This window comes from Odocoileus virginianus, chromosome X (assembly GCF_023699985.2).
Source record: "Odocoileus virginianus isolate 20LAN1187 ecotype Illinois chromosome X, Ovbor_1.2, whole genome shotgun sequence".
NCBI lineage: Eukaryota > Metazoa > Chordata > Mammalia > Artiodactyla > Cervidae > Odocoileus > Odocoileus virginianus.
Window position 1 is genome coordinate 17,150,878 of NC_069708.1, and position 22,264 is coordinate 17,173,141.

At 34.5% G+C, this 22,264-nt stretch overlaps 1 protein-coding gene across 15 annotated transcripts in view; it reads left to right on the forward strand.

Moving 5' to 3' along the window:
- KDM6A (lysine demethylase 6A) overlaps nt 1-22,264 on the forward strand; it is a 179,744-nt gene that overhangs the window by 86,402 nt on the left and 71,078 nt on the right. For all 15 annotated transcript variants that reach the window (XM_070461821.1, XM_070461816.1, XM_070461817.1 and 12 more), the window contains exons 6-8: nt 1,280-1,400; nt 13,242-13,296; nt 16,954-16,988. In XM_070461821.1, coding sequence (XP_070317922.1) covers nt 1,280-1,400; nt 13,242-13,296; nt 16,954-16,988 — 211 coding nt within the window. The remainder of the gene's footprint in view (nt 1-1,279; nt 1,401-13,241; nt 13,297-16,953; nt 16,989-22,264) is intronic.

A 22,264-nucleotide genomic window follows, 5' to 3' on the forward strand; every position in this document is an offset into this window, starting at 1 on the left:
ATGTCTTTGACTCCCCTCTTCTGTCTATACACACTAGATAGCAAAATACATAAATAACCCAACCCATTTGAAATGCCATGTAACACAGAGATGCTGAACTCCTTTTCAGGAAGAAATTATTTAACCAGCTGTAAAGGTATCTGATACCAGACCTGTTGCCCCCACTCCTCACAATAAATACTACTGTTTAGAACCCTTAATATTACAATAAATACACAGTTTTTCTGGAGGTGGAATAGATAGTACACAAGTCAAAATAAAGTTGCTTAAAGACATAGGGCATATTGTTTTGCTCTATTTTATGATATTTTGAAGTTTTATATAAAAGACTGACTTTTATTTTGGAATTATCTAAGATTCCAGGTAGCCTCCTTTAAGATTAAATAAAAGCAATGTATAGTTGATAAAAAGCTTTGCCAAGAATTTATTAGCCTGTACTTGAGATAAGCCTTAAATTATGTAGAGAGCTATATAGTGATGCCTAAAATACTGTATATCTGATACTATAATTTTCAAAATTCAAATGAGACATTTTTCTTTGTCAAAATTTTAATTTCATTTTTAAGTACATAGTAACATTCATGTGATCAAATGATATAAAAATGTATTCAGTGAAAAGTGTTCCTTCATCCTTGTATAAGTTCTACTGGTCATTAAGACTTTATCATATAAAATGTGAATTTGGGTTAAAAACACATCAAGTGACAGAATAGAGAGCCCAGAAACAGATCAAGATGTTTGATGTGGACATTTGATTTAGAACAATGTGGCTCTGTAGAGCTGTGGTAAGGATGGTCTTTTCTATGTATGATGTAGGGGCTATCGAACATCTGTATAGAAAAAGATGAAAACACTATATAAAAAATAAGGTACAGATGGATTGCAAACCTAAATATGTAGACTAGAAACAGGATCAGTCTCCCTCAAAAACAAAACTATCCACCTGCTCTATCCTCTCTCCCTTAGGAAATTCCAGAAACAGTGAAATCGGTTATTAACACTGAGAATTTTATTAAGCCATAAAATATTATTTGAATAATTAAGAATTAATTCAGCTCATCTTCCTTTTCTCTTTTTATATTACACACTTTCACTTACATAAAAACCCAAGAACCCCTTCCCAGTCTTTTTTTTTTTTGTGCTATCCATTGACATCATTTTAATAAAACTGGCATTTCGTTTAAAACAGAATTGCATAAAACAGATTTTACTGTGCTACCATGCAAAAATTCATGTAATTGTTAAAAAGTAAAGGTATTTTTTGTCTATGTTCTTTCAGGGCAATTAAAGCATTTCAGGAGGTGCTTTATGTTGAGCCCAGCTTTTGTCGAGCAAAGGAGATTCATTTACGACTTGGGCTTATGTTCAAAGTGAACACAGACTATGAATCTAGTTTAAAGGTAGGTGGTTGGGTTTTATCAAAGATACAGTGTTTCATTTTTTGTGCTTTTGAGGGGGGTTGTCAAATATTAGAACATTGAGAAATGTTGGAATTTGTATTGGTACTTCAAAAGAAAATTTGAAAATTTAGATGAAAGAACTTTTATCAGCTATGAACTGGAAGATGCATATGTTTGGGTTTCAGAGTACAAAGTAGTTATGATGCTAAGACATAAGCAGGTAATTATATTAGTAAACTTTTTTTTCTTTTTAAAGTTTGAATTGTGGAAAGGGTAAAGGTTTCAACCTCGATTTGAACATCTGAATCACTCCACTGTTAGTGATGGGTCAGAACCAGCTGCTCGGTGATTCTGTATCTGTGGACCCCCCCCCCCAATCTTTGACCATTTACTTGTATGGGTCTCACTAGGTGTCACTCTACCTCTACCAACAGAGCATGTCTCATATCTTAAATTATAAAAAAAAGTGTGTTCTTTGGTAGTCATTTCAACTGCTAGTTTGTGAGTATAAACATTGTTGGGCAAAATAGCACATCGTTGCTTAAATGTTTTACTTTCTATAGATTTTAACATTTCTCAAGTTTTTCATTGAGTTTCCTGTGCTATTTATGCCATAACTTTAGGTATTACCGGGCTTTTCATGAAAATAGTGCTTCTCTGCTTGACAAAAGGATTGATTTTTGAAAGGATTAGAAGTTCTAGGAAAAGCTTAATTTTTTGTGTTTATGACTGTAATGGTTGCCATGTTCTAAATATCTCCATTGTATGCTATCTTCATTCTGAAGGGTTAGGAGGCAGATAAAGATAATGCTTTACAGTAAGTTGTAATTTGAATTCACTAATAAGGTACTACTGAAATTTTAAAAAATTATTTAGAAATGCCTAATTGCCCTAGAGTTGTAAAGTAGGCACTTTCACAAATACCGTTTCTGTCTTTCATGAGTTTATACAGAACAGTGCTGTTGGTATGAAAGAGAGGTATACACCACAAAACATGAAAGTAAGTAGATTGTGACAGTATTCAGATCACACAGTTGTCAAAGTTGAGTACACTTTGAGGAATAGGCCTTAGGGCAAATGTAAGTAATGTGGAGAAGTTAATCAGTTTTCCTCAAGCTTAGAGCAGCCTATCTCAAACTGTATTTTGGCATGTGAGTGAACTTGAAATGGAAAACTAGTTCAGATATTCTACCTTGCATATTTTGACCTCCTGTTGGACCGTTGCAGTGTATACTAGCAAACCAGATTATTTAAATGACTTATAATACAAAATCAACTTACTCAAGTTTTTTACAAAACTGTCACAGTATGTATACTGTGTGTTGCAGAAGTGTTTTTGGTAGCAGTTTGATAAATGTTGCTTAGAAAATACATTTGAGTGGAAAAAGTAATCAGATATGTCCCAAATTATGGTATGTGGCTGTCTCTGAATATCAGTATAGTGGTAACTTAAACAATTTTATGGATGCAAAGCTCTCTTTGCATGAAGGTGGCAATATTTAAAATCTCCTTTAATCAGGGGAAACTGTTGGGCAGTGTTCCATGACTTATTCAGAGTGTTCTTGCTTACCCATGTTCAACAGAAACCTTCCTGTATACAACTTTTCATTTGTTCAGGTGTATTTAAAGGCTAACAAACTTTCAAGTCATAGCGATTTTTGCAAGATTGCCTTAATAAGTACAGTCTTCTTGTTTGGGGCCTTTCTTCCATTTATTTAAAATACTTGATACCATTCTGATGTTTGTTTCATTTTTATGAACATAGAAAAGAATTTCAGGGGTCCTTGATATTTTTCTTCAATGAAATGAGAAGGTTTCATTTAATTTTTATCTCATCTTGACATTGGCTTTTTAAGGCTTCTCTCTCCATTATTCCTTGTCTATTTGTAAGAGAATTTTAGGCAACATTTGTAGTTAAAGATGTCATATTTCAGTATATTACTATAAGTGCTTAGCATTTAGTGTAAATGGAGGTAGGAATCAGAAGGAATGATATGCCCCATTACCCATAGGTAGCCTCCAAGTTTCCTCCAGTGGACTGTCTAGTACTTGACCTTCATATGGATGGATATGGAGCCTCTGGTCACTTTTCTGCTCCATGAAGTTGTTTCCTACCTAGCACAGTGTGTTGGTATAGATGCTTTGGGTTGCAACCTCAGAAAATGCCCACCTGAAGCTTGTTAAAATGACAACAAAAAATGTATCTCAGTAATGTAAAGTCCAGCCTTTAGGATTGGTTGATACAACTGATCCAGTGTTTGATTAAAGGTTTATTTTCTTCTTTGTTTTATGTTGGCTCCAAGTTGGTTTCCAGGTGTGATCAAAGTGAAATGATTTCTTTTTCATGTTTCATAAAGAAAAGCATTATATAGTAATGGTATAGGTGCTTAGTATAGTGCTGGCATATATAGTAAGTACTCAGTAAATACCTGATTTATCACATTGTAGAGGACAAAGATCCTTACTTCTTCTTGATCATTTCAAGAACACTTTGCATCTCATTGGCCAGAATTAGACCACATAGCCATTCTCAGTGATTCCTTATCAAAGATTTGGTTATTCTGTTCTATTCTTTGGATCAGTTATGTCCTGTTTTTGAGCAGAGCTCAATTTCCTAAGTATGCTTTTCCTATCGAATAGAAGAGTGAGGAGTGGGTAAAAAGAGTGTTTTGATATGGGGGTAGTGCATACAATCTGTCCATTACAGATCCAGTCTTTTCTGCCTCATTTTCTTTCCCTCTCAGGGATAGAGATACAACATATACAGTATGTTTTAGATGGTAAAATATTTAAATAAAATGCAGTTTATTTTCATAATAGATTCCTGCTTTTCACCCACACATGAAATGCATTCCAGGGCCTCCTGTTTTATTTCTATCTCTGGTAATAACTTTTCTCCAAAATGTACTTCTGAAACAGATTCATTCTGTTTTGGTACCATGTGATAGCTCTCAGAGAAAGAAAATTTGGTTTTAAAATTTGACCCTGCCACTAAACTAATTGTGTGACTTTGGGCAAGATGCCTGACTTCTGATCCACTTTCTGTCCATGTGTGTATGCTTAGTTGCTCAGTTGTGTCCGACCCTTGTAACCCCCGTAGACTGTAGCCCGCCGGGCTCCTCTGCCCATGGGATTCTCCAGGCAAGAATACTGGAGTGGGTTGCCATTTACTTCTCCAGGGGATTTTACCGACTGAGCCACGAGGGAAACCCCTTTATGTCTGTAAAACTACCTACTCCACAAGATTGTTACAAAGATTAAACAATATATATATCAATGTCTCTGACAAATAAGTTTTTTCAGCCCTTCTTTTTTAATTCTCAGTTTTACCATATCTAAAACTCTGATTTGGGGCCAGTATTAGATATTGTTTGTATGAAATCCATTATCTTGTCCTAGATTTTAATACTTGTATTTTTGTCATACTGCCCACCCTCAGAAATATGAAGTTAATGCCCAACTTAATTTTCAACTAGTGGTGTTATTTTTCCATTAAATTGGCCAGTAAAGATTTCACATATTTAGTTGAGTGATGGGGGTACCTATTCTTAGTTTATTAACTAGTTTAGTATTATCTGAACCAGAGTCCATTTCAGGGTGACATTTCTACATGATACTGTGTGGCTTTTCTTTTCTGCTTCATATAATACACCCTCAGGTGGGATTAGTTGCCTATTTACCTCTATATAATTAATTCAGGATTTTATTTCATATTTATTTTATGATATTAAGGATAATTGCTTACATTTGTTATGTATTTGAGGCAGTGTGCTATTGTTGCTTCAGAAAAGCATGCCAGTTTTGACAAGTAGTTTTATATGATGCTTCTAATTTTTACATCTTGGCAGACTATTAAAATTATTTCCTTCATATGGAGCTAATAAATGCAATATAGGATATAACATCACCCATATTCTTTGGTCAGTTAATGCATCTATTTTAATTTAATGAAGATCATATAAAAATTCTCCCTGATATTTAGATATTTAAGTTCCCCTGAAATAATGGCAGCATTCAATTTTCTTTAAAGGCAGATAAAGAAGGTGGCTTTTTTTATGGGAACTTGTGGGTAGTTGACTGGGATACCAGTGTTAAGTCCCCTTATAATTTGGTATTTGAAGATGATAAGTGCTGATTGAAGGGAGTAACATGAAGGAATTAAGAAGATGAGAATTACAAGAGATGATTCAAAGGAAATGGGTTGAACTCAAATGAGACTTGTGTGTTACCAGGTGCTTAGTGTTTCTTGAATGGATAGCTTAAATGAAATGAAAGAGGTGATAAAATGACAAAATGCCTCTTGTAAGATTGGCTGGAAACATTGGGGAGAAAAGATGAAGCTGATCATATTTGTCATCTTCTACATGAACTGACAGTGCAGTTTTCTCTAGATGCCCCCTGTTCGCCAGTTCATTCTGCTGTCTCCCTTCTATTATTATACCTCACATGAAACTTCTGAGTGAAATAGCATTTTACATTTTTTTAAAAAAAAACTCTTCTCCAGAAACTGCTTCATTTCCTGGTATCTGATTTGATATCATACTTTAGACTCAGGAATTTTATTGTTATATTTTCTTACTCCAAGAAATTAAGGCAGAAAGAATAAGTAAAGGCATGATGATTGTATTTCCTTTTAGAAACCACTTTTGGAATCTGAAATACCTCCTGTCTTTTACTATTTTATTCATATAAATCATTTCCTTCATTTAATTGAGATACTATGAACTATGTATTATAAAAACATTTGCTGAGAATTTGAATACCAACTATTAAATTAATTTTAATCAGGCCTTAAGTTTCTAAGATATATCTGTAGTATTTTTTGTTGAAGCTTTAACTGCATATTTTTATTCATTCAGTTGTCTAAAGATAATAAAAGTTGCTATTATTTCTCTATACCCACTCCTGGCCTGCTTCCTTCAGTTGCTCAATAACTTAACTCTTCTAATTGGCAGTTTGAAAATTTTAGACTTTTAAAATTTTTAGATTTTTTATTGAGATAAAATTGGCATACAACTTTGAGTACGTTTAATTTGTACAATGTGTTGATTTGGTACATTTATATTATCACCATACCATGTATCACCATCACCATATATCATCACCACCAATTTGGTACATTATCATCATCACCATAGCATTTCCTAATAATATCTCTGTCATGCCAGATAATTATCTTTTTTTTTCTGGTTTGTTTGTTTGTTTTAATTATCTATTTTTTATATGTGAGAACAATTAAGATCTAGTCTCTTAGCAGCTTTGAAGTTTATAGTACAGTATCATTGATATAGTAATCTCTATATTGTAATCTAGTTATCTGCTAGTTTCACATTTGTACCTTTCAATCACCCCAATTCCCACTTTGGCAGTGGAATTTGGTTTCTCCTGAGTATAATGTCACTGTCTTGGCAGAGAATGGTCACTGCTCTTTGTCTTCTGTCCATTTTTCCTCATTTGTGGACAGAAATCTTTTCCTTGCTCTTTCGTTTTTCTACTGTTCATCAACTTATACTTCACCTTTTAATCTTCTCTATGTATTATCTGGGGCTTTCCAGCTAGTGATAAAGAACCTAACTGCCAGTGCAGGAGACATAAGAGACAATGGGTTCTATCCCTGGATCAGGAAGACCCCCTGGAGAAGGAAATGGCAACCCACTCCAGCGTTCTTGCCTAGAGAATCCCATGGACAGAGGAGCCTGGTGGGCTACAGACCATGGGGTAGCAAAGAGTCAGACACAACTGAAAGTGACCTAGCACTTTAGCACTTCTTGTGTATTATCTGGTGTGAGGTGATCTGCTCATTGGTTTATCTATCCACTAATGCTTTCTCCACTTCAATCTGCCTGCCCAGTTTTATTTTTCCTTTTGATATTTATTTCTGCCCTGAGTTCTATTACATACCTGTAAATGCAAAGTAGTATGAATAGCAGAAGAACTTCAGTTCCTCAAATACATTTTTGAAAAGGACGTGACTGCTGATAGATGTTCAGTAACCATCCTTTCTTGACATTGAACAGTTGGGATAAGCACAGGTTTCCTGTGTCAGGTTTCTCTCCTCAAATATATTTTAACTTCAAGAAGTCATTTCTAATCAAAAAGCACTTTTTGGTGTTTATGGATGACTACTTAAATTTGTGGTTATAAATGTTTGGTCTTCAAATGCAGCTTTATGAAACATTCAGTGTATCCAGTGTCACAATTTTTTTAAGCTTAGGTTTCTAAACATTTTACAATGCAAATTGTAACATTATCCCCTTTATAAAATATATATCATGTTAGCTTTGTTATCTGTGTGCATGTTAGTCTTATTTTGATATGAATACAGATTGTATACTAGATTTAAAGAACTTGAAAATTCAGTCAGTACATATTCTGATTCTGTACATAGATTTGACATACACTAGAACCAGTGTTTTAAAATTTCTAATCAGTTGTGTACCTGTACTTTTATAAAATGTGATAAAAAGAAATTTGAGAACTAGGTCAGACACAGTTACAGGAAGAAAGGTGAGCAAGATCTGTAGAATAAATTGGTTCTCAGGATGGATGCATGGATGGATGGATAAAAGGTAACACATCCTAGAGATCTTAAGAAGTCTTAATGAAGGAGTTAATTTGCTGACAAATTCAGTGTGGGTAGTGAGTCCCCATTTATTGACTTGACTTGCTTTTCTGTTAATAAAGTAGGGGATAAAAGAAAGCAGCGGGTTTGGGGTTTGGGAAATGAAAAGCCTCCAAATGGAAATGGGTCATTTGGGAGTATATTGAGTTGGAAGTACCTGAGGGATCAGATGTTGGTATAGACAGAAGTCTGGAGCCAAAAAGAAGGGCTGGAAGTTGGATTTTGAACATCTTCAGTACAGAATGTCTTTTGCCTTACTGGGGTGTGTGTGTGTGTGTGTGTGTGTGTGTGTGTGTGTGTGTAAGACAATTTCGGAAGAGACCATATTGATAAACTTGAAAGAAGGAGCCTCTTCTCTGAGTGAAAATTGCTAGGATTCATTAGCTATTAGTCATTGGTGCAGTAGAGTTCCTCCTTGAAACTGTTGTAATAATCTTGAATTACAAAGAGAATCGAAGAACTGAGTTTGGGAACTTTGAGGGAATCTCAGTCAGATCAACTTGGCCAGGTATCATGGCTCACAAATGCTACAGAAACTTACCAGTTTTAGATCAGTATCTTATTTTCAGAGACCTAATCCCTAAAGTAATTACCATTAAATTCTAAGGCATTTCCCCTAGTTTTAGAAATGAAATTTGTTGGTTTTTTAATTCATACTTTCATAATAAGTCTGGCAATCTGTAAAAAAGGAAAAAATAATTTTCCTTTGACCTATAAGAGTACCTGACAAACCTTCCATTCTCCCACTTAAATGGTTCATAAAGCGCTGTTTCATAAACGCTGTGTAAACAGACATTGTTTCCTCAGCTTGAAGGATCTCTGTTCTTCCCTCATCTATATCTTTTGGACTCTGCTATGGAATTGTCTTTTAAACTTTTATTAGAACATTAATTTCAGGGAGCCTTTTATTCAGTTGAGTAGATGCTGACTCAGTGCTAAAGAATCTAACAATGCAGGAGCTGCAGGAGATGCGGATTTGATCCCTGTGTTGGGAAGATCCTCTGAAGGAGGAAATGGCAACCCACCCCCAATGTTCTTAACAGGTATAATCCCATGGACAGAGGAGCCTGGCGGCCTACAGTCCATGAGGTCCCAAAGAATTGGATGTAGCTGAGCACGCACACACGCATAGCCATAACAGAGTGCTTGGCGCAGAGTAAAAACCAGTTGCAGACATTTTACTACTAAAAAGCAGCATTTGCTTTAACAGACAGCAGTATTGACTACAAGTACCTTGTCTATATAGACTGAAGTAAGGCTTTGGGGGGTAAGCACACAATTTGCAAGTTTTAAATATTGGCATTTAACCTTGACTCTGCATTGGAATAAGTCGTAGAGGGTTTTATCTGGTTCATAGGGTATTGTCCTCAACCCACTGAATCACACATTGAATCTGGAGATTGAATCTGGAATCCACACATTGCTCCAAATTAATAATTTATACATAACAGCCATAACTTGTCAATATGAAAAGTTATCTCACTGCTTATCTTCAGGTTTGGGAACATAGTTGAAGGGTTCTACAACTGAAAAGATGGTAAGATAATCACAGACTATACAACTAGAAGTAAAACCTTTTTTTTTTTTTTTTTTTAAGAAGTAAAACCTTTTAAAAGAGAAATAAAGTCTTGAAATTGGTGTTTTATGTGTTAGTTACATCAACTTTCATGTCTATCTGGAGGGGAAAATCTAGTTCTTTAGTCTATAGAAAGCAAAGTACTGAAAAGTTATTTTGAAATATTGAACAAGTCAAAGCCTTTTAAAGAAAAAGTTACTTTGGTGATAACGATGTCAACAGAAATTGTAATGAATTGAACCTTGTATTAAATTGGACCAGAAAGGCTCTATTAAAAGGAAATCACTGTAACATTAGGAAAAAATGTTGTAGGTAAATCTTCTTGCTTTGAAATTAGTTTTCTATAGAGTGCTTTCTGCCTTGAGGTTTATGATAGTCTTTGTACTGCAGAAGCCTTCGTTGGGTGGTAACTATTTCACACAGCAGTAGTCAGTTTCAGTACTGCAATATTTCAGTATGAGGCATATTTCCTAACTCTTTCTGTTGGTTGCAAGGATGGGTGCTAGATATTTTACCATGGTATCTTCAGGTTTGGGGCTGATTATCATAGCTGATAGTTATTTGCTGACTTATGTGTTAAAAATGCATCCTATTTTGCATCCAGTTTAGATACTAGAAATGAAACTATGAAGTCATACCATCCCCAACCTAGTCTCTCATCTCCCTTTAGTTTACTCAAAGGTATATCAGTTATTTTTGTTATGTGGGGTGGTTTTATGTGGCTGTACTTAGTTTGATAAACTTAATTATTCTGTAAGTTTTTTCATTTTCATGCCTGTTTTTGAATATGTACACTCTTGCAGAGTTAGTTTTTACGTATCATTGTGGTTTGGAAATGTTTGATATTTCATAATGTTTTGGGTTTGAAATGGTGCATCAGTGACTTCATTGCTGATTTTAAGATCGATTAATAATTATGTAGTCCAGAACTACTTCTGTCAGACTTCATTACAGGACCTTCAATATTGATAGGTGAAATGTAGATTGGGCGGTTTGAATAATGCATCTCTCTGCTCTTTGTGAGATTTCAGTGGAATAGTGAAACTGAAATATTGCCATCTTAAATGGTGTTTTCTTGGCCGGTCACTTTGCATCCTTTGACTCAGGAAAGTTCTGTCTTTTGTTGTTGTTGTTTTGTTGCTGGCTGACTTCTGCAACCCCATGGCCTGTAGCCCGCCAGGCCCCTCTGTCTATGGGATTTTCCAGGCAAGAATGGGGTGCGTTGCCATTTCCTTCTTTCCCAATTCGGGGATCAAACCTGCATCTCCTGCATTGGCAGGCGGATTCTTTACCACTGAGCCACCAGAGAAGCCCCTGTCTTATTAATGCTGGCAAGATAGCTTAGACTTAGAAATGTAGTACAATCTGAATGTGTGGCTGCTGTGCCTCTTTTTATCTAGAGGAAAACAACTGGTTATAAAATGTGCTTTGCTTTTGTAGTACTCACTTTTTAAAATAGTCTGTTTTCTATTGCTGTGGTAGCACATTAAAGGATGTTTGAGGACATACCATCTGCTTTGTAGGCCAGGGAAGAGTAAAAGCAGTTCTCAAAGTGTTCAGATGTTGGATTTTTTTCCCCCCATTCTGTAAATGATGGCAAATATTTTTTCACTTTTGATTGTCATTGTGTCCCTAGTATCTTCATTGTCCTAAGGACATTATAGGGTCTTGAAGTAGTCGTTGAATGGATTAAATATTTAATATTTAAGGGTCATAGTCATTTTGTTAGTAGCTTGCTCATTCAGAATATTACAACCTCTAAATATTGAGTACTGCAAATGTAGGCTGCAGTAATTATGCATGCATATAATAGATATTTGTGAATAACTACTAGTTCATATGAAATTATGCCTTCTAATCTTTGTTTCATTGTAATACTGGGTAACTGACATTAGTCTGTTTTTGTTAACTGAGGGTTCTGACTGACCAAGTGCAGTTTTGTTGATTCTGTGTTGAAATACAGTACTAAAAGCTTGCTGATGACTCTCTCCCTTGATATAGAAAGTTTTAAGTTCCTTTTGGGCTTACATCTACAAGTTGTCATTATATGTATCAGTTTTCAGTTTTTCCAGCAGTTGAAAAAAGACAACTCTTTAGACATTTGGCTTGTGGATAGAAATGGTGATTTTTAGAAAATTGTTTTGTACTTTTGGCTTTTGATTACTTTTAATGGTAAAAATTTGGAGGCTTGGAAATTTTGAATATGTATTTCTGGAAATATATTTTAGAAGAATTCAGAGACTTAACCTTTTTTTATTGTTTATTTCTGACTGTGCTGGGTCTTCACTGTTGAACAGGCTTTTCTCTAGTTGCTGTGAGCTGAGGCTACTGTCTAGTTGCAGTGTGAGGGCTTCTCTTGTTGCAGAGCACAGGCTGTAGGGCTCACAGGTGTCAGTAGTTGCTGCACATGTACCCTCAGTAGTTCTCTGGGGGATCTTCCTGACTCAGGGTTCAAACCTGTGTTTCCTGCATTGCAGGTGGATTCTTTACCTGCTGAGCTATCAAGGAAGCCCCACCTTTAAAAAAATTTTTTAAAAAATATTCTATACTAACTATAGTACTGGTTTGCCTTTTCCTAATTATATTTATATAGCCAGCTCAGTGTTGATAAACTTGATGCCAGATCGCACCACATTGGTTTTTTTTGACTATATTGCACAGCATATGGGATCTGAGTTCTCAGACCACAGATCAAACCTGAGCCCCCTACATTGGAAGCAGAGTTGTAACCACTGGAGCACCAGGGAAGTCCCTGGCACCCAGTGTTCTTGATGATGATTTGTATTCTTAAAGATTAGCGTTACGCCTTGAGTTTGACATGTATTTTGTTTTTGTTTCTTTTTTTTTTTGTCGGGGGGACAGGCTTATGCAATATTATTACAAGTGGATGCTGTAAATGAAACTATGAGGTCATGCCATCCTACCCTAGTCCCTCATCTCCCTTTAAGTTTAGAAAACCAGTGGTTTTCTTTATGTGGGATGGTTTTGTGTGACTATTTGGTGCATTCTTTGTGATACTTCAAATACTTTTAACAGACTCTAAATATAATAAATATTGAAAAATCAGTAAGGGCAAATAGTTTTACTCTTTATGATAATTCTCATAGTCATTTTAAAAAATGTATATATTCCATGGCTGATGCATGTCAATGTATGGCAAAAACCACTACAATATTGTAAAGTAATTAGCCTTCAGCTAATAAAAATAAATGGAAAAAAAATAAAACTAAAAAAAAATGTATATATTATTTTGAGATAAGCAGTGGTATTTAATCCATTAACACCATTGAACTTTTACTTTCAGTTTTTAAAATAACGATGTGTCCTGTTTGAAGTGTTCAGTAACTAACACTTCCTCTTTACCAGAAGACTTAAAAACCTGATTCTTTTTTCCATATAAACAAATTTACATAGGATAAGTTGATATCAAGTTAATTCTTATGCCAAATCTCTACTCTCAAATGTTCAAACTAAGTAATGCAGCAGTCCGTTTGTTCTCAGCAATAAATGTTCAGAGTAATGCTAGTTGGTTGTCTAGTATGTTTTATTTGCATAGCATAGTTTCATAATTATATTAAAGCTTATATACCTGAAAATTATCTTATATGACTGATTTTTAGTGCATTAATTTTCTCTCTTGCAGCATTTTCAGTTAGCTTTGGTTGACTGTAATCCCTGCACTTTGTCCAATGCTGAAAGTAAGTATTATTAAGTACCATAGTTTTCTGCATGTGTTCAGATCACTTCATGCAGATAATAATAATAATCATGAATCCTGTGTAATTTTTTCCCCTGGAATTGTTGAATCTAACTATATTTGTTACCATAACTGTTTGTACAAATGGAACATGTGAGACCAGTTATTTTATTGTGAACAATGTGTGTCTAAAATATATGCTAGTGAACTGGGTTGTTGAATTAAAATTTTCTGGTACTAGTGAACAAGATTGATTATTTGTATATTAATTACATTGTAGATGACTTGGGGAGGTTAAAAACAGGATTACCAGTCTTTTCAGAAATCTGAGTGTATAAAGATTGATTTGTTAATTCACTGATTCATACTTTGTGAATTAAAATTATTGGTAATGACGAGGATATACTTTGACTTTCTGTTATAATTTTTAAACATCATACATAGTGTGGTGAGATTTTTCAGTTAATTAGAGTGCATAAAAAATTGAATCATTCTTCATGAAAATTTCAGATAAATCAACGATTCTAGATTTTACAAAGTCAGTAGTTTAGTGAAGTTAGTAGTCACAGTGGTAAAAATGCCTCCAAATGATTGACTCAGTGAAAAAACTGTAGAAATTTGAATATAACTTGCATATAAGATGAAATAAGATATAGTGTTGACTAAATCATTATCTACACCAGACTAATTGTCTCATAATTCTACTAAATGCAGTTTTCTGAGAAAACTTAAAAGAATTCTGTTTCCTTTAAATGGAACTTAGGGTTTAGTACTGATCAGTGTATTTCCAGAACAAATGGTAGAAAGGTAACAAATGCAGCACTATTTTCATTTCTAAGATGAGGTTAAATGAGAAAAAGGATTTAACTCATTGATATATTAATTTATGAAGTGTTCATTTTTTATTTTTACTTATTTATGTATCCTTAATTTTATATCCAGGTTATATAAACCATCTAAAATATAAACCCCTAAAATCCCTTTAAAATTATTTTATGGGAATAAGGGAAAAAAAATCTGATTTTCATTTAATTGATTGTATCTAGTACCTAGAAACTAACTTTCATTCGTACTTGTCAATTTGAATGATAAACTCTTGAGGGATGTTTCATAACTTTCAAACTAAATATTTTTGTAAATCCTTATTTTATTCTACTGGAGCTGAAATCTTACTTGTAGATCATTGTGCCTGAGAGGGAAACACCTATGTAGAATGAGTACCAGAGGGTAGATACTTTCTTGTGGAATTTGAAGAGGACAGTTCTAACAATCAGGAATACATTTTTGAGCTTACCACAGCTCTCTTTCTCTTGATTGCTGAGAAAGGAAATAAGAGTCCTGCTCTGCACAGGACTGAGGAATTTCCCCAGACTCAGAACTATGAGTGCTAAAAGGTTTGTCACTCTTATGGAAAGCATGTGCTTTATTTAGAGACATTACGCCATTATAGTTCAGTTGATGTGGGTAGTTTATTTTTACCTATATAACTTCATAACCATGATAATAAAGACTGGTGTCTCACAGAGCACTCTCAAATATAGACTACTCACTTTGGGTACACATTATTACTATATAAACACCAGACTCTTTATAATCTTTGTAAAACTTACTTCTCTTCGGATTTTTTAATATCACCTATTTAGATAAGCCACAGACTTGTTTTTTGAAATCTTCCATGTTACTTTGTCATACTACAAAGGTCAGAAGATTTTAGAAAGTGAAGTGAGCTTTTAAAGTCTAAGAGATTTCTGTTTTATTGCACAGTTCATTTATGCATTAAAAAAACACATATACTTGCCACTTCTAGAGCCTTTAAGAAGGGTTAATTGCTCTTTGTGTTTTGAAAAGTAGCATCATGGTGATGAGAGACTTATACGATTGCCCCTTGGGATAAAATTGTTTCTTTAATTAATTCTAAAAATGTCTTAATTTATGAATAAAGTTTAATTTCAGAACTTTTTATGGCAATATTTGTTAAATTTCTACCTCTAATTGAGACTTGCCAAGTGGAGCTTTTTCTTACCTGTATGGTTATGTTCCACTTTGAAAGAAGACTTTTAAGAATCTAAATATAAATTGGTTTTCACACCAGAAAAGATGATACTGGATTTAGTAACTTCTGGGATAGGAAAGCCCTTGTTGAGCCTGGAGGAACTTTGGGATGGAAATAGAATGCTACCTTATTGCTACTTATCTTTTCTTCCATGTCACCTTTCTTAGAGGAGTAAGAAGACGGGGGCGGAGAGCGGGGTAGATAAACATATATTTTCCATCTCTTCCTCATTCTCTAATGATATAGTCAGGTGAGATTTGTACTGGAACTCTCAAAGAGAGCTGTGTTGAAAAAGGGGACTAGCAAATAAGAAAGCCACTCAATAGATACAGGTAAAGGGAGAGGATATTTAAATCTGTAGAACTTTTATTATTATTTTTATTATGTACTTTTCACAAAAAGTTGATTTTCATCTTTTTAAAAATGATATTTTTATTTTGTCTCATCTCTGCTTATGATATTTAATGATTATATATGAAGAAGGCAGTACTTTTGATCCAAAAATGTTTGATTTTAGAGTTCATTATATATTTTGTTTTGGGCTTTGTGCATATTTACTTTAGCTATTCTCAGGTGCTGCTCTAGGAAACCGGTGTCAAAATCCTTTGTTAATCCCAGAACTAAATAAAAAGGTACCTTTCCGGGCCTTGCCCCAGGCTCACTGAATACCATCTCAGGGATCTCTATTTTTAACTAGCATCTCAGGTGAATCTTACAGTTACGGGAGTCAGTGTGAGAGTTAAGTTTATGATACCAATGAGAACTTGATGATAGCTGTAGACCTTATTTTTAAAGATCCAGATACATATTTACATATAATTTTGAAAAGCTCCCAGACTCCTTGAAAGCCAACTATGAAATCCAGGTAGATCGAACATTTAAAAAAAAAAAGATTTGTCGTTGGAGGATGAAAATCATTTTAGTAAGCCAGAATCCAGTTTTGATTCCTGATTCATTGTTGCTTTCATTGAATCATTCATATTCTGGTGGTGCAGTATCAGGAAGAGCTGGAAATAAAAGCTGAAATACGTATATTTTTTATTTTCCAGAGATACTTGTTAATGTTAGTATTCTTTATTATTGTTGCTTTCCAAGTGGTGTGACCTTTTAAAAAATTTTTTTGAAGAGCTGATAGAGAAATGCAACTTATTGTCTGTGACATCTTTGTGAACATTAGTATGAAATATATAATGAAATATATAGCTAAAAAGAGTATTTTTCATTGTTTTAATCAAATATTGACTTTCTTTTTTGTTTTAACTGAGGTTTTAAATACCATCTTGTGAAATGTATAGATTATAAAAGTTATATTTTATATCTGTTTAATGTTGCCATTTAAACTTTAAGTATACTCACTTGCTCCAGATTTTAATGTTAATTTTAATAATTACATTGACAGAATTTAGTAATGGCCAATAATGAATACATGTAGTTTCTTATCATGTTCTTGTATGCTTGTATATTTTATTAAGAATAAGTTATGTTCTGAAATTACTTAAATCTATGCAGCAGAGATAGTGTTTATATTTTACATTTTATATTCTTACTTAAATTTATCCAAACACTACTGTAAACAGTTGTTGACTTATTTTCTCATCTTTGCAGTTCAATTTCACATTGCCCACTTATATGAAACCCAGGTAAGTGTTTTAACTTAGCTTACTTTAAAACACTCATACCATTTTAAGTGGAATCAGATACACAGATAATTTAATGGAGTTCTGGGCACTACTTACATAATTCTCAATAAATGTGGTCAAGATTTTGCATTCATGTTACAGTTATTACACAGAGTTCCTGTTGTATACAAAGAACCCATTAAACTCAAACTATCTGCAGCCTTAAATGGCTGTATTTGAGAAGCTTTCTCATATTCTTGACGTGGAATGCCAAGGTTTCTTTTCAGAATGTTATAGATGGTTGTTATAATGCATTGTTCTTAGTTTCACTTTTTATTAAGATCAAAATACCCCTTCCGTATATCACCATTTGAAAAGCATATTAGTAACCTCTTTATGTCATTTATGTCACCAGTACTTTTATGGCTGCTATATTTAATTTTTTTTTGGCTGTGCTGCAAGGCATGTCGGATCTTAGTTCCCTGACCAGGGATGGAACCTGTGACCCCCACAGTGGAAGTGCAGAGTCTTAATCACTGGACCACCAGGGAAGCCCTGGCTGCTATATTTAAAAAGCTATTTTAGAACATATTTTTGTATATGGCAGAATTTGCTTAGTTACATGATACAGGGTATAACACATAAACATTTAGTCTAGGTAAGCAGTGGTATGGGCTTCCCCAGCTGGTAAAGAATCCACCTGCAATGCAGGCGACCCCGGTTCAATTCCTTGGTGGGAAGATCCCCTGGAGAAGGAATAGGCTACCCACTCCAGTATTTTTGGGCTTCCCTGGTGGCTCAGTCGGCAAAGAATCCGCCTGCAATGTAGGAGACCTGGGTTTGATTCCTGAGTTGGGAAGATCCCCTGAAGAAGGGATAGGCTACCCACTCCAGTATTTTGCCTGGAGAATTCTGTGAACAGAGGAGCCTGACAGGCTACAGTCCATGGGGCTGCAAAGAGTTGGACATGACTGAGCGACTAAGCATAGCACAGTTAGTGGTATGGAAAATCAAGCGTAAGTTGGTATGAGGCTAAATATTAGGTAATCATAGTTTGCTGCTGTTATGCTATGCTATAGAAATAAGCTACTTCTCCAAAGTTCTTTCTCTGGAGCCTTAGTTCTTTCTGCTTTCATTGCCTCAGGAGATTTCTGTTGCCTTCTAAAGGATGAGCTCTGATTTTTTCCCCCCGGTTTTCATAGCTCTTAGTGAGATTTCCCTCATCGGTCATTAGGTAAAACAGATGTTATCTAACCATTCTTTTTAATGAGTGTTTTTTTGGCTGGAGATGGAATTCTAGTTTTATTACTGTATATGACCGCTTTAAAATTTACATTCCATTGCCCTCTGGTTTTCATTGTTTCTGGTGAGTCGTCTGTTGGTTATAATTGTTTTGAATCTTATGAAGGTAATGTGGGGACAGGGCCCTTCCCCCACTGATTCTTTCATTTGATAAATTTTAGTGCCCATTAAGATTAAACAAAACAAAACCAAAAAAAGTTCATGCTAGGCAGAGTATGTAATTATTAGATGATAGGAAGCTGACACTATAAGCGGATGAAAGGGTTGAGAAATCTCTGCTTCAGTGCTTATAACAAGGATTTTTATTTTCAGGTGAAAAATTAAGGAAAACAGACTTACCTACCTATCTGAAGTGTACAATGTGATGATTTGATATATGTGTGATTTCCCCCCACTGAATTATTAACACACCCGTCACCTCACACCTTCAAAGAGGAGCATTGAGAACATTTTAGTTCTCTTCACAAACTTCAGTTGTACAATACATTGTTATCAGCAGTAGTCATCATATTATATGTTTGATCCTCAGACCATATTTATCTTACAAATAAAAGTTTGTACCCTTTTACCAACCTCTCCCTGTTTCTTCCATCTCACCTCCTGGTGACACTTGCAAATCCCCTCTTCTAGAAGATCAAGCCCCCACCTCACCGCTTTTTAAAAAGAATCCACACAGAAGTGACACTGTATATAGCATTTATCTTTCATTGCCTCGTTTTTTTTCACTTACCATAATTCCCTCCAGGTTTATCCATGCTGTCACAAATGACAAGATTTCCTTCTAATTTTAAGGGTGAAATACCATTCCATTGTATTCATACACCACATTTTCTTGATCCCATCTGTAGACAGACACTTAAGTTGTTTCCATCCTTGTTCACTCACTAAGTTGTATCAGACTCTTTGGAACACCAAGGACTGCAGCATCTCCTGGAGTTTGTGCAAACTCATGTCCGTTGAGTTGGTGATGCCATCCAACCGTCTCATCCTCTGTTGCCCCCTTCTCCTCTTTCCTTCAGTCTTTCCCAGCATTAGGGTCTTTTCCAGTGAGTCGGCTCTTGGCATCAGGTGGTCCAAGTATTGGGGCTTCAGCTTCAGCATCAGTCCTTCCAATAAATATGCAGGGTTGATTTCCTTTAGCATGGACTGATTTGGTCTCCTTGCAGTCCAAGGGACTCTCAAGCACCACAATTTGAAAGCATCAATTTTTTGGTGCCAGACTTCATTATGGTCCAACTCTCACACATCTGTACATGACTACTGGAAAAACCAAAGTTTTGACTGTACAGACCTTTGTTGGCAAAGTGAGGTCTCTGCTTTAATTACACTGTCTACGTTTGTCATAGCTTTCCTTCCAAGGAACAAACATCTTTTAATTATTGTGATTTACTCTTAGATATTTATATCATTTATTTATCTTTCTCATTTTATTAGCTGAGACCCTCCCCATAGTATTTTTTTCCTAATAGTATTAATGGCTTTCATTTCTTTTTCTTGATTATTTATGAAATGACTTGAATAGGTCACCATCTAAATTCTAAATAAACTTAAAGATTAAAGGTAAAGCATTTCTCCCTTTTAATCTTGTTGTTAGTGTTACTTATTTTTGAATAGATAATCCAAAATGAAAGTGCCTGAAAGAATACACAGTGAAGTATCCTTCTCACTGTTTTTCCCTGGCCATCTAGTCCCCTGCCAAAAGCTACCAACTACCATTATCAGTGTTTTTATATCCTTCCAGAGAAACTTGTTGTATATATAAGCAAATCTATATGTATGTTTGCACATATTTTATTTTATTGAAATAATAGCCCATTATGTAGGTTTTCTCTTGATCTTGTTTAAATTGGTTTATTTTTTTAAACTTAGTATTATATTTTGGAAATCATTCCTTATTAATACATGTTGATCTGTATTACATCCCTTTGCAGAGATGTAGTGTAACAAATTTAACTATTCTCCTGTGAGAGATAGTTATAATGTTACTATGAATAACACTGTTGGTAAGAATTACTAGTTTCATTGTTAACCTTGCCTTCTAACTATCCAGCCATAGTTATTACTGAAACATTATAGACTGGTTTCATTTATGCATATTATAGAAGTCCAAAAATTCTAAAGAAAGAAAAATTTAAGCAAACATTTAAAGATGCAGTAAGTATGTCCTGATTACCTAGGGTTTATTCCATGAATTCAAGGTTAGTTCAGTATAAGGAAATGTGTTAACAAAACAAAAATCAATGTAAGGAAAACAATATTGTGAGGAAGAAAGATTTTTTAAAAAGAAATTAATGGTATTAAAAGAGAAAAATGGTAGATCTAATTAAATGAAGTCAAAATGTTTTTTATTCTAGAAAAAATTAACAAAATAGATAAATCACAGACTAACTTGATTAAGTGGATAAATGAGATAAACCACAGATACACAAAATAAGATGACCATGGGTACAGAAGAAATTAGAATAATCCTATGAGACTACTTAGCAGACCTCTGTCTGTGTGTGGATGGATTTCAAAACGCGAATGAGGTAGACTATTTCCCAGGGAAGTACAGATTAGCAAAATTGACCTCATTAGAGTTAGAAAAGTTATAAAAAGCCATTTTTCATGAAAAGAGAAAAGTAATGCCACAGAGAAAGTACCATGCCCAGTTGGTTTTACAGGAGAATTCTACCAAACCTTAAAGACCATATAATTCAAGTACTCTGTAGATTGTTCCAGAGCATTAGAAAAGGAGAAAAGCTTTCTAATTTCTTTCTCCTTTTTTTGAACAGGATAATCAGGGGCTTATAAATAACTTTCTGCCTGACCTTGAGAGACATGTGTTTGATCATAAAGTCTTTTCTGCACTTACTGATTCTATTGTGTATTTTTGAGATAAAATAGAAACAAACGTCTGATTCTAAAAATCACTTATGGACCATGGTTCTTTGATGTCTTTTTTATTTTATTGTGACATGTACATGACATAAATTTTACCGTTTTGGCCATTTGTTCAACCATTTGTTCAGTGGCATTAAGTACATTCACTTTATTGTGCAACTATCACCACTGTCCGTCTCTAAAACTTGATCATCTTCCCAAGCTGAACCTCTGTACCCAATAAAGAATAATTCCTCATGCCTCCCTCCCTACAGCCCCTAGCAACCACTATTCCACGTTTTATCTCTATGAGTTTGACTATTCTGGGTACCTCATGTAAGTGGAATGGTACAGTATTTGTCTTTTTGTGTCTGGCTTATTTCGCTTAGCATAATGTCTTTAAGGTTTGTGTATACTATAGCATGTGCCAGAATTCCATTCCTTTTTAAGGCTGAGTAATACTTCATTGTATGTATACATCACATTTGGTTTATCCATTCATCTGTCAGTTGATTTTCAGCTTTTGGCTGTTAAGAATATTGCTGCTATGAACATGAATGTGCAAATACCTGTTTTTATTCCAGCTTTCATTTTTTCTTTCTCTTTTTGATATATACTCAGAAGTAGAATTACTGGGTCATATGGTAATTCTGTTAAAAGTTTTGAAGAACTTTCACACGGAGTTTTCCCTCATTCATTTTTTAAGAAAGTACATGTAACATTGATACTTAAACCTGATACAGTACAAAAAAGAATGAATGTACACACTGTTATCACTGATGAATGTTGGTATAAAAATACTAAATAAATTAGCAAACAATCCATTACCTCGTGAAACAAATACACTATGAGCAAGTGGTATTCATTCAGAGAATACAAAATTGATTGAATATTAGGAAATATGTTAATATCATGCCTTGTAATAGCAGAGCTAAAGGTAAAAGCAAATCGTCATCATAGATGCTAGAGACAAAAGAACTGTAAACAAATCTTCAACTTCAGTTACTTTCTCACAGGGATATGGATAAAAATTCTGTAACTTTTATGTAACTATTCAGTTCAGTTCAGTTGCTCAGTCATGTCTGACTCTGCGACCCCATGGACTGCAGCACCCCAGGCTTCCCATCTATCAC